The sequence below is a fragment of the Myodes glareolus genome, chromosome 1, assembly GCF_982192425.1.
Source record: "Myodes glareolus chromosome 1, mMyoGla1.1, whole genome shotgun sequence".
Classification (NCBI taxonomy): Eukaryota; Metazoa; Chordata; class Mammalia; order Rodentia; family Cricetidae; genus Myodes; species Myodes glareolus.
The window spans coordinates 90,543,298-90,561,166 of NC_142026.1; the positions used below are offsets into that span (position 1 = coordinate 90,543,298).

Consider the following 17,869-nt stretch of genomic DNA (forward strand, 5'->3'; position numbering starts at 1 on the left):
ATATCTGTGGATAGTACTAAATCCAACATATACCATGATTTTTGCTATCCTTGCCTATCCCCCATAACAGCATTTAATTTATAAGTTAGGCACAATAAGCTTAAAAATACCCAGTAATAAAATAGAATGACAATAATATACTCTAATAGTTTACATGAATGTGATCTTTTTCCCCTTTTCATAAGGAAAGTATCTTCCTGCTTCTCTTTGGCACCTATAAATCATTAGCATCATTACTTCAGTGCTTCGGGTTCATGAGGTAAAATAACAACCACTTGAACAAAGTGTTCTAATTCACAAATGCTAACTGGATCACTAATTAACAAGAGGGTAACAGGTAGAATGCTATACTAGACAATGAGATGGTTCATATCCTGGGAGAGAAAGGATAAAGAGTCATGATACTCAAACAGGACATCATTTCAAACTCAGAGCTCATCTACTTACAGAGTTTTCTAATTAGTATTTTTGAACTGCAGTTGTTTGTGTGTGACTGAAACTGCTGAAAACCAAATCCTGAATGAAAGAGGAAGCAATTGGGAATTTATATCTAGTTAACACTTGGTGTCTTTGAACTGAAGTATGCATAGCAGGAATACATAAATGATTTCTCCTGACTGCCATGCAGTAAGAGTGTAAGAAGGCCAGTAGAGGCTCAGGCAAGAGATGATAATGAGCCAGCATAAGGTTGTGGTGGCAGAGATAAAATGAAGTAGAAAATTCTGAGTTATTTAGGAAGTGAAAGAACATGGTAATGGATGGAACAGGGTGCTTATTAAGGGAATCACACGATGTGACATATGTATTGTACCTAACTTTGTTGAATGATGAGACAATGACATTCCTCACATAGAGAGAGAGAATGCAAAGATTAGATGGGTCTGTAAATGGCTCATGCAACACATGAATCTGAGTGTGTTGGTAAGGTGGTAGTGCATGCTGACATTGAGATCATGATTTAAGGGTTAAAAAAAAATCAATCTTGCAGTCCTTTGAATGTTCAATCAGAATGCCATATAGTCAAGTAGGATAGTATTCTACAGCTTAAAATAGAATTTCCAACTAGAAATACAAATTTGTGAATTATCAGTATAAATAATTTGTGGTCAGGAATTGGATCATTTAGGAGAAAATCCAAGGAAAGCTTAAGACTTAATAAATTGCAACACTTAGATGACAACTAAGAATAGTAAGATATATTTAAAAGAAAATCAAGTAGAAAGAAATAAAAATGAAGACAAGAGGAACTCCAGAAACTAAGTTGTAGGCAACAGGCCAATGACTGCTTAGAAGGCACAATCAGAAAACTAAAATGCATCTATTGGCTTTAGTTACAAGTAAGTTTTGAGAAACTTTTTTCCCCCTGGTTTTCCAGACAGGGTTTCTCTGTAGCTTTGGAGCCTGTCCTTGTAGGCCAGGCTGGCCTCGAATTCACAGAGATTCGTCTGCCTCTGCCTCCAGAGTGCTGGGATTAAAGGCATGTGCCACCACCACCCGGTGAAAAACTTTTTTCTTTCAAATAGTGGAATGACAGAGTTTCAGATTAGGGTAGGCTGAGAAATGAATACAAAGTAAATAAGCAGAGTTGTTAAGAGAAATCTTGTAAAAAGAAAGCTGGCTTTAAAGGAGGAAGAAAAATTTGGCCTGAAGTATAAGGTCAAGGGAAATTTTGGTTGCTTCTATGTTAAGAGGTGGGAAAGAGGCTGGGGATATACCTCTGCAGTGGAGTGTATGTACAGACCTTGGGTTTGAGATTCAGAACTGAGAAAATCAAAAATCAAAAAGGTGGTGACTTGGGCATGTGTAAAAAAGACAATGGTAAAAATTCAGTTCAGAAGCAGGTAAGACTTCTCAGTGGTTCCTCTATTTCACCCAGAAAGTAAACAGATACAATGTAGTTCAGTCAAAGAAAACATTTCCATGATGAGTCAAAATCCTCCTCCATTTCCTGAGCTACAATTTCATTTACAAGACTATAATTTTTATCATATAGTCTAATGTTTCATCTCTACCTTTGAAGAAGCATATGCAGCCTTTCCACTATTTATACACTTACCAATTGATAAAGGGCTAAGGCCAGTTACTTCAGGAAGCTTTTCCAGAAATTTTCTTTGCATAACTGGTGTACTGTGAAGGCAAAGTGGATCACATTTCCCAGTTCTTGCTCTAGCATTAATTGGAGAGATCATTTGAGGCTCCTGAGGCTCACTGCCGGAGCTTTTTGGGGTAATATCTTTTGTTGGCTTTAAGAAGTTCTCAGCAGCTAAGGAACATAGTTCCTCCATCGGTGAGGAGTGTCTATCATCTCCATTTAATGCTTTGAAATCCGGGGATGTTGCTTGTTGCCAAGGTGGAATACCTGGAGAATCAGGGAAGCTGCAAATAACATAACAATTATCATCTTCATCTTCCTCAGGAACAGCCGCAGAGGTGAGTGGTGGTAGTGTCTGACTGACACTTACAATCTGATCACATCCTGTAGTTGTTGCTTGTAAGGCAATGTGAGCCTTAGTAACTTCTTCCTTGGTGTGTGCTGTAGTAGAAAGTGTATGTGGGCATGCATCCATCTGTGAAGACACTGCAGGTGTGTCAGCTGGATTAACTAAAGGACTGATGTTTTCAGCAGGTTTTATCACTCCAGTTAACTCAGTTTTAGAGACTTTCTTTGAACGTTCAAATTCTTCTTTGGCTTGAAGCCATGCCTGGACCAGTTGTCGACTTGGGGCATATTTGCAAGGCATAATTACAATTTTTTTATCTTCTACCGTCTTATGGCTATTACTTGACCCTTTACTGACAACTGCTTGGCCATTACGAAGAGGGGAGCCTGGTCTGGGACTCTGAGTCATTGCTGAAAATGCTGTTTTCCACAGGCGAAGTCCTTCCAAGGAAAAGTCTCCTTCAAATTCAACCAGGTCATTTGGAAGTCGAGTTTCCACCATGAGGAGCCGTCCACCAATCTCCCTATAAATACATTTTTAGAACACATGTTTTTGTCTCAAGAAACAATTACCCAAATAAGTTCCCACCTAACAGATTTAGAGTCCCTTTTGGTGTCTCAAATATGACAATTTCTTTTCCCACTTATCCCAACAGTAGACAAAACACTTTATGTTCAGATTCAATATGTTTTTCTTCACTGGCTATAATTACAAAATTAATTTCTTTGAAAGGCATCACCACCACAAAAGAAAGAAGGTATTTTTGTTTCAATTTAGTGTCCCACTTTTCCTTTGGAGATGACACAACTCATCAAAATCCTTTCCACTAGTCTTCTCTGCATGTGTTTGGGTATGTTTTTATATGCGTGAGTTACCTATATGGAAGGTAGAGGATGGTATTATATGCCTTCCTTAGTTGCTCTCCACTTAAGTTTTGGAGACAGCAACTCAAACTAAACTTTAAGCTCATCACTCTGATTAGCTGGAGGGCCAATGAGCTCCAGGGATCTGTGTGGCTGTACCTACCGAGTGCTAGGGTTATGGACAGGTGCCATCATGTCCAGATTTCATGTGCACTAGGAATCCAAACTTAGGTCCCTGTGCTTATGCACAACTGGTTCATCTTCCCAGGCACTCACTGTTAATTTTAAGTAATGTTCTACTCTCACCATACACAGATAAAAAAACAATGGAGTAATTTGTCATCTATTTCTCTAAAGCCTCTTTCTCTATCTCCTAGTACCTATACCTTTGTATTTTTAAAATTCTCTCAATACTAAAAAAAAAAAAAAAAAAAAAAAGCATACATTTGGTGGTGGTATACTATGAGGTTTTGGGTTCAATGTTCAGTATCAAACAAAATCCCATCTACACAGCTGAGGGAAACAACTATAATTCTGTTCTCTCATGTATTTGAGTTAATAAACACAAGAACTTTGGAATTGGTACAACACAAAATGGACAGCCTAAATTCCACTAATGTTTAAACTCGTGTGTATATAAGGAGAATCAGTAACTGAAAGATAGACTGGTTTAGTTTGTGGGGTGTGTGTACATGTGAACATGGTTGTCAGAGGACAAACTTTTGAATGTTCTTCCTCAGGCGCTGGCCTCTCTTTTTCACGGACCTGAAATTCACCAAGTAGGATAGGCTGGCTGTTCAGCAAGCCCCAGGCTCTACCTGCATCACCTCTATAGAGATTTAGGATTGCAAGTACATGCCACCAGTCCTCTTTTGTCTTTGTTCTTTTAAACAAACAACCCCCCTACCCCACAAAAGTCTAGATTACTGGACTTATGTCCTCAAGCACTTTACCAACTGATTCATCTCCAAAGCCCCAAACTCTTGTATTAGGTCATGTACTCTGTTAGCTCCTGTTAGTTATGTGCTACCTTGGTGATGAGAGTCTAGAGAACTATCCAATGACTACATAATGTCTACATAAAACAGTACAATGACTACCAGTTCACTCTTTGTTGTATGTATCCTCTCTGAAAATCTTGAATGAAAGAAAAGATAAGGAGAAATCACACCTCAGTAACTATAAAAAAGCTAATAGCACTATCAACAAGACTAAAGATGCTGAAATCAAATGAAAAGTAGTTTAAAACAGACATATCCAAAACTAATGTTCATTTACTATCATAAAAGAACTTAGGTGTCCCCCAAAGTTCCATGCATTAGAGGCTTGGTCCTTTGGGACTTTGAGAGTTGCCAGAAACTTTAAGGTGGGACTTATTGGGAGGTCTTTAGATTACAGACACTGGTCTCTTCTTTTTGGTCCAAACTATCTAGTGAGAAGTTTGGCTCTGCCAAACGTGCCTATTTTGATGTGCTATCTTGCCACAGACCCAAGCCATAAGTTGAACATGGACTGGAATCTCTGAAACTGAGTCCAAGTGAACCTCTTCTCCTTATAAACTGGGTAGCATACAACATTTTTCACAGTGACAGAAAGCAAATGAACACATTTATTAAAACAAAACAAACATTTAAAGAAACAATTTTAAAAAAGTCAAAAGCTTAATTTTGGTTTAGTGAGATGGTTCTACAGGTAAAAGCAACGGTCACCAAGTCTGACAACCTAAGTTTGATACTTGGGGCCCACATGGCAAAAGGTAGAAACTGAGTCCCACAAGACCTCTATTCTTGTGATATGCACACAGATACATACACATAAACCAAAAATAAGTACATAAAAAAGCTTAACAATTAAAACCTTCATTTATGGGTTAAAACTCAGTGATAGTGTTTGCCTATGAGGTGAGGTCCTAGGTTCAGTTCCCAGAATTGAATTCTTTCTCTCTCTGTCTCTATCTCTCTCTCTCTCTCTCTCTCTCTCTCTCTCTCTCTCTCACACACACACACACACACAGTCTCTCTTATCCTGTCCCTCCCTTCTTTTCTCCTTCTGTAATACTTTGAGGTATTTTGACATTCTTTTAAATTCTGTATCATGTCAAAGTGAGCCTCTGCTCCTCTAATGGTAACATAGAGTTAAGTACTAGCAAATTAAAGTCCAAGAATCATCAACTTAATTTCTCTAGATGCAGTTTTCTAGTTCATTTGTGAATGTTCTTAATCAGTGTATAATTACAAGTAGTTTTTTCATTGTTCTTAAAAATGCAATATCACAAAAAATGCAGTATCACAGAGAGAAAACTAGCAATCAGTTATGAAATGTTACAAAATAAAAACTGTTCAAAGTGACCCAAAGAGAAATAAATTAATCCTGATTACCTGGGCTTTTCTGGCACATCAGAAGGATTACTGCAAAATGGTTCCTGATACATAGCTTCTGAAAGATCATGATCCAACAAAGTTGCCACAATTTCTTCCCTACTTGGTGGGGACATAAGTGGTTTCAGAATGTGAGCAGTTCGAGGAGTAAAACTGCCGTTTTTAGACTGTAAGGGAGAACTGGTGGACCTTGGTGAACTATCAGGAGTTGGTGTCAATACATCATTGTTTCTTGAAACATACAATTCTAAATCTTCAGAAGCTGCATCCACAAGTTCCCCATCAGGGGAAGAAAGGATGGTTGTAAAAGAGGTATTAACCGAGTCAAGAGACTGTTCCATTTCTTTTCTGTTATGACCTTGAATCCAGTCTGAACTGCTTGCCTGTGGAAGACTGAGAAATACTTCTTTACTCACTGAGCTCCTATTCAGTCTGGATTTCTCATTTAGACAGCTCTCTGACTGCTGGACACAGAAAGACTCCATGATTGCATTAGAACGAGATGCCAGAGGATGAAAGCTATTTTTCCACTGACTGTGCCGATGACTTTCATTGTTATCTATAGACGCTTTCTCAAAAAGTTCAGGGTTTAAAGTACTGGATCTAATCCATGGGCTTGAATCAGAGACATGATGCTTTTCCTCACTACAACTCTGTTTGTCGTGACTTAAAAGCTCGTTCTTTTCTATAGCTTGTCCTGGGAAAAGATCCTGAACAGCATCACTCAGAAACTTCTGAGGCAAATTCTGATCAGCTGGAACGAACTGACTACCAGAGTAAAAGCTACAAAACCCAGTCTGGCCAATCGTGTTAATATCAAAATTATAATTATGTTCAGGAGATAAGCTATCTTCAAGTGAATAACAACTTTCAAAACCTGGATCTGAAAAAAGGATAGGACTATCATCTGACAGGGAATTATCCAACTGGCCAGAGGTCTGTAGATTTAGAGGGTCCACTTTTAGACATCTGGGGGTTTGCTCCTTAGGTTTCGTTCTTCTGGGAGTCCGAGGTTTTCGTGGAGATGTCACTGATCGTGTTCGTTTACTTGTTTTCTTATGCTCAACAGAAACAGAAATATTCTTCTCCGTCTGATTACTAGATGCTGAGTCTTGTACAACATTTGCACTTTGTGCTTTCTGCTGCCTTTTTTGTAACAATTCTTTTAGAACAGCTAGCCCTGATTGTCCTTCACCAAATACTGAAGGTGTTGACACATTTTGATTTTTACACTGAGACAGTGCTTTGGTTTGTGAAATTGCTTCTGACAGTGACCTTTGTTTTACCTTTTCAGGCTTAAAATTTGACATATCTAAAATAAAGCCCCTCTGTTTCTGCTCCCATGCTGTTTGTTTGATGGGACTTCTCAAAGAGGTTACAAAACAATTAGGTGTCTGGCTTTCCTCAGAAGCTGCATTTCCTGGAGAACAAGTTTTTTCAATGTGTTTTGACTGTTCTGACATGCACACAGTCTGCTGCTGACTGTCCTTACAGTGCAAAAAATTGGGGGCACAGACCTGTTCTGGCTTTGATTCTAGAGAACTGCAGTACTCATTTAACTTTCCAATAGATGACACACAGTTTTTCTGTATATTTGCAGTCTCCTCTGTCTTTGGAGACAATACACCTGAAGAGATCTGTGTACTTTGTGCTACCTGAGACAAATGATTGGAAAGGTCAAATATGCTTTTTTGAATCAAGGTTGATTCCTTTCGAGTAAACATAGCATTTTGAGACCTCTGAATATTAATTTTTGAGATTCCAGGTCCTAGGGAGCTATAAACTGATGGATGGGGGAACGTTTGCAAATCCACAGACTTCTTGTTTTCTAAGAAAGAGGAAAAGCAGTTAGACATCTTCTGCTGTGTACTAAGTCCAGTAGGTTGGCAAGTAGAAAGTGGATGATCCGCAGCAGGGCCCGCTTGTGACATCTCTTTCTGTTTAAAAAGGGCCTGAGTGCCAGAGCTACTTGTGAGCTCAGACACATTCTGGTGGTTGAGCGCAAGCTTCACTTCAGCTTCAGACTGTGGTTTTATCTTTTCATCTGTAGGTGCTATGTGCTTTCTTGATGTACCTTTCTCATTTGTTCTTTGTTTCTGTTTTGCTCTTGGTTTCTTTTTACCATCATCTCCCAGTTTATTTGTCTGATTTCGTTTGTTTCTTTTTTTAGTAACTACAGAGGGACTTGCAAGTCTTGCTTTTGACTTCTTAACCTGTGCTCTCGCTCGACTAGCTTTTCCTACACGAGAATTAGCAGTCTTAGTGTTATACGCATTAGGGCCCTTAAAAAGCATTGATTCTTTTTCTGCAGCAGCCAGAATTTCTTCAGCTCTTGGGTCTGTGGGAGACCAGCAGCGAGGAGGAGATGAATTGATAGGACTTGTGCTTCTCTCAGAAAGAAAACCTAGCTTTGACATAACATCACTATAATTCAAGTCACAGTCTTCGGTTTCAGCAATGTAAGATGGTGAGGGAGGAGAAAGAATAGCATGTGTCCGTCTTTTTCTGAAAGATAAAGTTCTTTTAATGTTTTCACTGTTTGCTCTTTGTTGCTTACCAGTTTTTTTCTTAGCAGACTTGTGTTTTGACTTCCTTCTGTGACTTTTCTTTGGTGCTAATGGATAAATGGGATATTTGGTTGCAGGGGAGTCAGGAACTTTTGGCCAAAAATCCTTCAAAGGTGCAAGCTTCTTATACAGTTCCATTTTTTCCTCAGTTAATATTACTTGTTTTTCTTTAGAATCTATTTTACTTAGCTTCACAAGCATATTTTTCCTCCCTCTAAATCTATTAATAATAATATACTTTATAATGACAGGGGGCAGCTTTTTAGACATTTTTCTTCGTTTTCGGGATTTTAGAGTTCCATCTAAATTTTCACCAATTTCCATGGGATGAGGTAGGCTAATTTTTGAGTTGTGTGTTACAAAACTTGACTCACTATCTTCAGTTTCATAATTTACTTTGCGTTTGGCTCTAAGTGTGTATTTATTTCCATATAGTCCAAAGGACTGATCAGCTTCTAAAGACCCATCTCCAAAATGACAGTCTATAAAATTTTCTGTAGGTGTTTTATTGTCAAATGTTCCAGGAGTAGCTTTAATTAAATCACTACTCAGTGCATTATCCTTCTCAGAAGCACTGCTGTAAGGATTACTATGCATACAACTGTCTTTTGTGGTTCCAGTATCACTACTTTTGGTAGAAGTTTCCTGATGGCCTATTAATTTCTTTTTATTCAATTTTAACCGGGAAGGTTTACTGCCAGGTTGTAGTTTGTATGTGACAGGAGATAGTTTCTGCGGTCTACTGAGACAATTAGAAAGAACAACACTGGGAAAAAACATATAATGTGCTGCCTGCTGGCTGAGGCTTGGCTTTTCCACTTTATGCTCTTGGAATTCTTCGTACCTGATTTTGAGTTTATTTAGTCCACTCTCATCAGTGATACTATCAAGAGAATGCACCATAGTTCTATTCTCCGCTGAGCACGACAGCATGTCACAACTTTCAGTTAATGAAGAGGGGAATATACTACTAAAAGATGTGCTGTTTCCCTTTTCATTTCCTTCAGAGGACAATTTACTTTTTGAATGACTTAAGTCAGGAAAGTTGAAAGAGTTTTTCCCCAATGTATTTTCACTAGTATGACGGTTCACATGTATGAAAGGGGCATCCTTTTCAAGTTTTCTCATGTTCGTATACTTTCTACTTGGTATTTGTCTTGTAACAGACGGAATATCTTCTTCATAATCAAAAACACTACTTTCACAGGAAGATACCGGCAAAGACTTTTCTTTCTTACAAATCTCTTTATGAGAGTTATCCGAATGAACACTACTGTTCAAAGATCCAGAGCATTTCATGGAGTAAGGACTTTCATTTGTAAAAGTGACCGAACTGTCTCGACCTTTTTCTGTATTGTTTGGTGGTGAAAGGTCTCCAATGAAATCTTCTTTGTTTAAAACATGGGACGAAAGGGCACTTGTGTGTTTACACTGAAAGGTAATCTTAGCAGAAGACGGGGGTTCCAATGTAGCAGCATCCTTGTGAAAGATGGAAGGTCTTACTGATAGTTTGCTTGTTGCAATCACTGAAGAGTGTGTTCTACAATTTTCATTGTTTAATGGATTGTCTGGAATAAAAGAGAATTTACTCATTCATAGTGCTAATATCTTTAAGGAAGAATTTAAATTGCTTGTACATCTAAAACAGCAATCTGAACAAAAAGTTTAGCCCTCTCACCAAGATTATACAACTGAAACAATCAAGAGACAACATTAGTCATTATTTTAAACATATATTCTTTTGATAAAAAAAGTTACAGTAGCTTTAAGGAATATTAGAAAACACTATCATTTGTTCCATGAAATAATATGCTGATTCTTCATGTTATCTGAAATACAGTTAGCATATTTCTTAGTTTCCGGTTATACATGAATGATACTGCTTAGGGCTTACAGAGCTTCAGCAAGCAATTCACAAATATCCTACCCTCTTGAAAATAAGAAATCATATATTTATATTTCTTAAAAAGAAAAACTCCTGTAGAAAGAAAAAAACGTAATTGTGTCACTAACAACCTCATATACTTATGCAGGAAATGAATATAGTTTTCAAATAACTAAATATTTACATTTTACTAAATAACCAAATGCCTACAATAGATTTGTTTTCTTACCACTATTTTCATCTGCTGTTCCATCTAACTGAGGTATAGAAAGATTGGCGAAAAGCAAACTATTATCACTCCACTCCATTTCTTCTTCTGAAGAGGAGTCATCTTCTTCAGTAGAGCTTCTGTGGGTATTTCTACACAGTGGCCTAGAGAATATTAAAAGTCATTGGTGAGTATGACCATTAGAAAAAGACGCATCTGGGGCTGCAAAGATGACTTATGGTGCTCTTGCAGAAGACTCTATTTCAGTCCCAGAACCCACATGGTAGTTCACAACTGTAACTCCAGTTTCAGGGGATCTGTTTCAGGGGATCTGCACCATCATATCCAGTTCTTATTGACCTTAAAAGTAAATGATAACAACAGTGTTTGCTTCTTTCTGAGACTATTTATTTGAGGTAAGGTCTAATATGTAGCCTTTGCTGGAATTAAAGGCATGTGTGATTAGCCAGCTATTTGCTTATGTTTAGTATTTAATTCATTCAGTCTAATCAGACCTGAATGTCACTCCTTATTTTTAAGCTGACACTGCATACTGCTATTCAGACCCATTAACAGTTACTAATTACTCTTTTCAAGTACAGTGGTTTAGGGGAGCTTCACTTTTACCCATTGGTTTCTCAGATGTGTCAATACTGTATACAAAACTGATGGTTTCTAGGCTTGATCTTTTAAAATGTAGCAGATTATTTTGCTGGGAATATTAAATATATGCTACACAAAAAAGTCATTATTTAGAAGGGATTTTAAAAATCAGTTTCACAAGGCATTTTACAGTATCAATAATAACAATTTTCTACAAAAGTACAGCAATGTGACAAAAAGTATTTATTATAGTAACTGAAATAAGTTTTTTTTAAAAATCACCTCTTTTTGGCACAATGTTCTTCAATATCATTGTCCCATCTCTGGGACATCACCAAACTAAGCTCCATTTCCTCCTTTTCAATCTGTGGTGCATTTTCTTCATCATCACTATTTTGGGGATTTTGAGAGTCTCCAAAGGAGTGACATGGTAAAGGCATCCTATTCTTTTCTCCTTGATATCCATCACTTTCCAAACCAGCAAGAAGATGTACCAGCGCTTCATCAGGACTACTGTCCACTATAAAACAAGCAAATTAATCACCAACAAATAGTTTAAAATTTCTAAATGATCTAACAATTGACATCAATTATGAAATAACACAATAGATGCTGACACATACTAAAAAGAATATAATTAGTGCAAAGAATCAAGTGTTGATGACGTATCCCTCCAGTCAAAATGAGCTCCTTAGACCATCTGAATGAGAAGAATTAGTGACCTTATTAAAAATAAAATTCTCACTCTCTGTCTGCCCTTTAGGAGAGGCAGCTTCTGCCTCTTTCTTTCTCTTCTCCCTCCTTCCCTTTCCTTCCCACTCCATAACCCACGAAATAAATTCTATACCCCAGCGTAAATTAAAAAAAAAGAAGAAAATTACCAGATTCCATCTCACATCTATTAAATGACAACTTCTGAGGTAGGACCCAGGGACTGATGTTTTTGCAGAGTTGTCCAAGTGTACTTAGGAATGGACAAGCACTAAAAGAATATGGCCATAAGTGTTCAAAGTAAAGCATATTCAAATCAATGCTAGCTAATTAAGTGTAATAAGATCTATATGTAAACATCTTATCCTACACTTAAAACTTTACACACAGGATAGTCAAATACAATCTTAGTTGAGATAAAGTTTTTAAAAGTAGTTCATAGCTTATTTTTTATGAAGTCATACCATATATACTAAGATTCCTAAAGTTAAAAACTCACACAGTATCAAGGGTTAACAAGGCTGTGATAAAACTGGAATCTTCATCTACTGCTGCACAGGGTGTAAAATGTCCTTAATTTCTGGCACAGAAATTGCTAAAATCCTTGTAATCTTTAAAGTGTGCCTTTTAATATGCTAAATATACCAGGAGGGGTGTTGGCAACCAGAAGAAGGCAGGATTAGAGTTGACACTGCCTCATCCTCCAGCCCTCAGGGTGGTACAGAAGCTGATGGATGAGTTACTCTTGGTCAATTAGTCTTGCCTACATAATGAAACATCCACAAAACCCAAATACTGTACACATTTCCTTTAATTTGCGGTTCCCGGATTACAGACAGATACATAAAATCATTGCGTGTGTGTGCGTGTATGTATATAATTTGAAAGTAGAAGTAAAGCTGTCTAAATAAACTAAGAACTTACAGGAGGAGGGGTGAGGTGAGAAACAGGAGTTAGGAGGGAATATTCCCAATATGCAATATATACATTTTGAAAAGTTTAAATAAATAAATAACAAAAAAAAGGATGGGGTGTGTAAAACCTCAAAACACAAAAGACTGAATTTTGAGAGTTTCTAGGTAGACAATACATGAGAGTTCCTGGAGCCTGGCACAGAGGAAGAGGACATAGACATTCTGGGCCTCTTCTTTTGTCCCTTGCTATACTCACTGGTTCTGGCTCTTTTTGGTAACCTTTCTAAGAGCCTTTATAAGTCAGTAATAAATCTGATTGCCCTAGTTTGGTGATCGCAATAAAATTAATTGAGCCTGGGGGAAAAGAGTAGGCAGCCCTTACCCATAGAATCTTGTTATAGTCTCCAAGTAGATAAGGGTTAAAACTGAATTGAATTAGAGAACATCAGAGTGTTATTCATTCCAGAACTGACTGCTTGCTAGGTATGTGGGGAAAAATGCTTAGACATCCAGTCACAAACATGTTCTGTTTCAATTGTTAGGGTTAGGAATACAGGAGAAACTGAGCTTATACTCCCCCTATATCCATCCTACATGACTCAACATCTGTATGTAAGAAATTCACTATCACATGTATATACAAGAAAACGGAAAATATTTATATGTTTTTTTTTACTTTTTACTTCCAATGACTGAGTCAGCTTATAAAATAATGGGTTTCATTATGTCATTTAGATATGTGCAGATCACTTTGCTATACTCCATTTACTGTTTCCTTCTCTTTTCTGCTACTCTCAGTGCCTTCATCCATCAACTGGCTCACTTTCTGCTTTCATGGTCTATAGATATATTCACTTTTTTCTCCTTTGTGTGTGTGTGTGTAGGAGTCTGTGCATGTGCAAGTAGAAGCCTAAGGTTGGGAATCTTTCTCAATTTCTTTTCCACATTAGCTTTTGTGGAATATCTTCCCAATGCAGTTATTTATAAAACAGGATACCAAGACTATGTAAATAATTAAAATAAATGCTAAAATAGAAATTAGTCAATAACTAAGTAAAGGAATTAGTTCACAAAAGGAGAAATGCAAATGTCCACTAAATATATAAAATTATATTGAAGCAGGACCTTTTTTTTAAAAAAAAAAAAACCAGAATCTCGCTATGTAGTCCTGGAATTCACTATGTAGATCAGGTTGGCTTTGAACTCAGACCTGCTTGCCTCTACTTCACAAGTGCTGGGATTAGGGGCATGGGCCACCAGGTCAGGCTGAGGCAGTACTGTTAATCAAACCCAGAGCTCACTTGTAAGGCTAGCCTCATTAGCCACCTTACCCCTCAGATCCAACCTCTCTGCCTTCTCAGGACAGAATTACAAGTGGAGTGCCATGATCACCCAGCACTTATGTAAGTTCTGGGGGTCTGAAGGCTACTCCTCTTGCTTGCATGGCAAGAACTTTAACTCTAAATTCATTTAAAAACATTTGTTTGTCTGATTTTAAGGGCATGGGTCAGTCTTTTGCTTGCATGTACATCAACACCAAAAGAGGAAGGCAGAAGTAGGGGTTGGTACTCTGGGACAGGAATTAAAGACAAGTTGTCATCTGGATGCTAGGAATAAACCTGGGTCCTCCGGAAGAGCAGTCAATGCTCTTAACTGCCGTCATCTCTCCTCCATCTAATACCTTAGTTCTTTATGGCTCAAAAAAATACTGCTATGTATCTAAACCACATTCTCTTTCTCTATTTGATTATCTGTTGGTGGACATTTAGACTGGTTTGATATCTCAGTTATTTTGACTCAATAATCAGGATGCACTGCAGTAGTTATCCAGGAGAGATCCGGTTTGTGTTTTAAGGACCCTCTGCACTATCTTCTGTGGTGACTGCACTAGCTTATGTTCCCACTTACAGTGTGCAATGTTGTTTCTATCTTGCATTCACAGCAGTATGTCTGTTCTTTCTTTATGTCACTGGTATATGAGCTCAGGGCCTCCTCTCTACCTTGAGCTACATCTCTTTTCTCTTCTTCCCTTTCTTAGAGCCTGCCACCCTGCCAAGCCTAGCACTTGTTCTCCTCCTGCCTCAGGCTCCTCAGTGGGCCCAACATTTGTCTGTTTCCTTGATGACAGAAGTTCCGCCTGTGGTGAGATGGAATCTAAATGCAATTTTAATTTGCATTTATTTGCCTGATGGCTAAGAATGTTGAACATTTTCCCCATATACTTATTGGCCACTTACATTTCTTCTTTTGAGAACTGACTCAAAAGTTACTACTTCTTATAGATTTATTTTTATTTATGTGTATAAGTGTTAGCATACACACTTGTGTGTACACCACAGGCATGCTTGGTGTTCCTGAAGGTCAGGATAGAGTGCTGCATACATTGTATAGGGAGCTGCCATGTGAGTGTTGGAAACTGAACCTGGGATGATGTAAGAGCAGCAAGCACTCTTCACTGCTGAGCCATCTCCAGTGTCCCCCACTTTAATGTTTAATTATTTATGTTCTTTATATACTCTAGGTAATCAATATCCTATCAGATATATGGATAGCAATAAAGATATTTTCACAAAAGCTTATTATTCCTTGAATAAACATGTCATAATATTTATAATACCACCAAATTGTAAACAACCTAAATATATACATCAGCTGACAATCAAAATATATTATGATGTAAATGATAAAATATTTTTGATCAAGAAAAAGGGAATTAAATTTATACCATGGTTGAACTTTGAAAACGTTATATTAATTGAAAGCAGCCAGATCCAGGAAAATATTTGAATGATTCCATTTATATTAAATGTTCTAGTTAGATAAACCCAGTAAAAGAGAGTGTTTGCCCAGGGGCTAAAAAGAAGTAATTGTTGCTAATGAGTACATGGATTTTCAGGAGATGATAATAATGTTCTGAAATTGGGTAATAGCACATGTTGCACAATTATAATAATGCACCTCAATAAATTTTTAAAATGACATTAAAACAGGTCTGTCCTCCCCAGTCTTATTACACAGCCCTTCTCTCTATAGAATGAGGCAACAAGGTAATATAATCTCCATTTACTAAAACACCAAGCTTTATGTTTAGGAATTTGGCCCAGGGACTGGAGAAATGGCTCAGAGGTTAAAAGCACATAATTCTCTTGCAGAGAGCCTGAGTTTGGTTACCAGTACCTTGTTTAGGCAGCTTACAATACCTGATGCCCTCTTCTGGACAATATGGACACCCCCCCCCAATCTTCCAACAGACACACTTCAGTCATGTTAACAAATGTAATAAAAAATGAAAATAAGTGCTTAAAGCTTGTTTTGACAATGATCTACTTCTTAAACCTACATATACAATTATTTTCCTTTTTCTGCTTTATTCTTTTAGAGATCAGATAATATTTAAACTGCTAGAATTGTAAGGAAAGGTGGAGTCATATCTGTTGCTGGTACAACACATTTGGCTAATGATGAATTAAGGATCTACCACTCACACGCCTTTTTCAATCTATTAAGTTCTATGCTCTCTTTTAACTTTGGTTTAGCTACATTTGATATATTATTAATTTATTCAAATAGAGAAATATATGAGATTACAACCTCAAATTAAAACAGTAATGTGTTCATAGGACAATTTCTTTTAAAAATCTGATTATTCATTATAAAGCTAAAAAGTTCCTTATCCAAAACATTTTTAAAATGAGCATATACAATAATTTTTGGATTGCCCACAACCAGTAAGTTTATGTTCCACCTAAATAAAAATGTAGAGGGCATTAGATGGAGCTGAGATCATATTGATTCTATAAAAATTTTTAAAGGGAAGCAAAGAAGTACCATAACATTGATGATACCAAGCAAAATAAGAAGCATAATGTATAAATGGTTTCTGATGATTAGAAGGCATTTAAGGTGATACCTGCAACACTCAGAAATAATGGTCATGTGCTACACTACTTAAAATTCAGTGGCTTGAATGTAAATTTCCTAGTAGTACAGCAAACCATTTATGGTTTTATTAATATGCTTCATGTGGAGTATTATTTTAAAATAAGTGTAACTGGGAGCTGGGGAGATGGTTCAGTAGTTAATGTGCTTACACTGCAAGTGTAAGGACCAGAGTTCAGATCCCCAGGAACCCATATAAAAACTGGTGGGCAGAGTGACCCACCTGTAATTCTTGCCCTGGAAGGGGGAAGCAGGGAGTTCCCCTTTGAGTTTGACAGACTCTGCCTCAATGAATAATGTTGAAGAGTGTTTAAGGATGGTTTCTGACATAGTCGTGAGGACTCCAGATGTATGCATACAGACATGCCTGCTTATCCCTACATATGGAAAAACATGTACATATGTATTCATACTACACACACAGAAAATTAAAAAAAATAAAGAGAATAAAATTTATTTTGCTCCTAAAGCAACATGTTTTCACCCAATGTAGAGTCACAAAAGGCTTTCTTTCACAGCTGTTTTTTTTTAAAGGAAAAACTATGCAGAAAACAAAACATTACTGGATTTAATGTGATGCTTAATTTTTATATTCAGTATTACTAAATGTGAAATGTTTACTTTTTTGAATCAAAGGGAAAATAAAAAACAAAAACCCACTTTGATTAAAACATGATAAATTTACTTACTGAAAGTTGGTGTCTCACTCAGTCTTTGAGTCAAAGGCTGAAAAGTCTGACTATTTTCCATGAGATTCAAAATTGCTTCTTCATTAATAAGTGCCTCTTCTACTTTATGTCTAGTGCTACCTTAAGATGACAAAGAATACAAACTGCATTGAGACAATGACTGAAGTTCTAAAAGTTAGCAGTTTACACAATAGATTTTATATAAGTTATGGAATACTACAGTATAATTCTACTTTAAAATTGTGAAATGTTAGTGAAATATATAAAAATGCAATATAAACTTAATTTTAAAAAAAGTCAATGACTTAGTGGGAAATGAGCAAAGAACATAAAAATCAATTATTAGATAAAGAAATCCATATGGCCTTTAATTTGCTTCAACTCACTGGTCATCAGAAATGAAGGTTAAAATAAGGAAATGCATTTCAAAGAACCACAGTAGCACAATTTCTTTTGTTGTATTTCATTTGTATCTATTATTTAGCACATTCAAATGCTATCTAGGGTCCTCCTGCCTAAAAAACGCTACATATGAAATAAAGTGACTAATCATAAAAACCTTCATTATCTCTTACATACCAACTGTATACAAACTATATTCTTGCATGCATCCTACCGTCCAGCTACACAATGTGTTCTGTGGAGAAAATCTGGCACAAAGTCATTAATAA

The 17,869-nt window shown here is 36.9% G+C and overlaps 1 protein-coding gene across 3 annotated transcripts in view; it reads right to left on the reverse strand.

Annotated features, from left to right (window-relative positions):
- Positions 1-17,869, reverse strand: part of Rev3l (REV3 like, DNA directed polymerase zeta catalytic subunit) — a 137,398-nt gene that overhangs the window by 49,134 nt on the left and 70,395 nt on the right. For all 3 annotated transcript variants that reach the window (XM_085690513.2, XM_085690508.2, XM_085690516.2), the window contains 5 exons: positions 17,199-17,318; positions 11,228-11,465; positions 10,364-10,506; positions 5,683-9,817; positions 2,057-2,964 (listed from right to left, as the gene is read on the reverse strand). In XM_085690513.2, the coding sequence (XP_085546639.2) occupies positions 2,057-2,964; positions 5,683-9,817; positions 10,364-10,506; positions 11,228-11,465; positions 17,199-17,318 (5,544 nt within the window). The remainder of the gene's footprint in view (positions 1-2,056; positions 2,965-5,682; positions 9,818-10,363; positions 10,507-11,227; positions 11,466-17,198; positions 17,319-17,869) is intronic.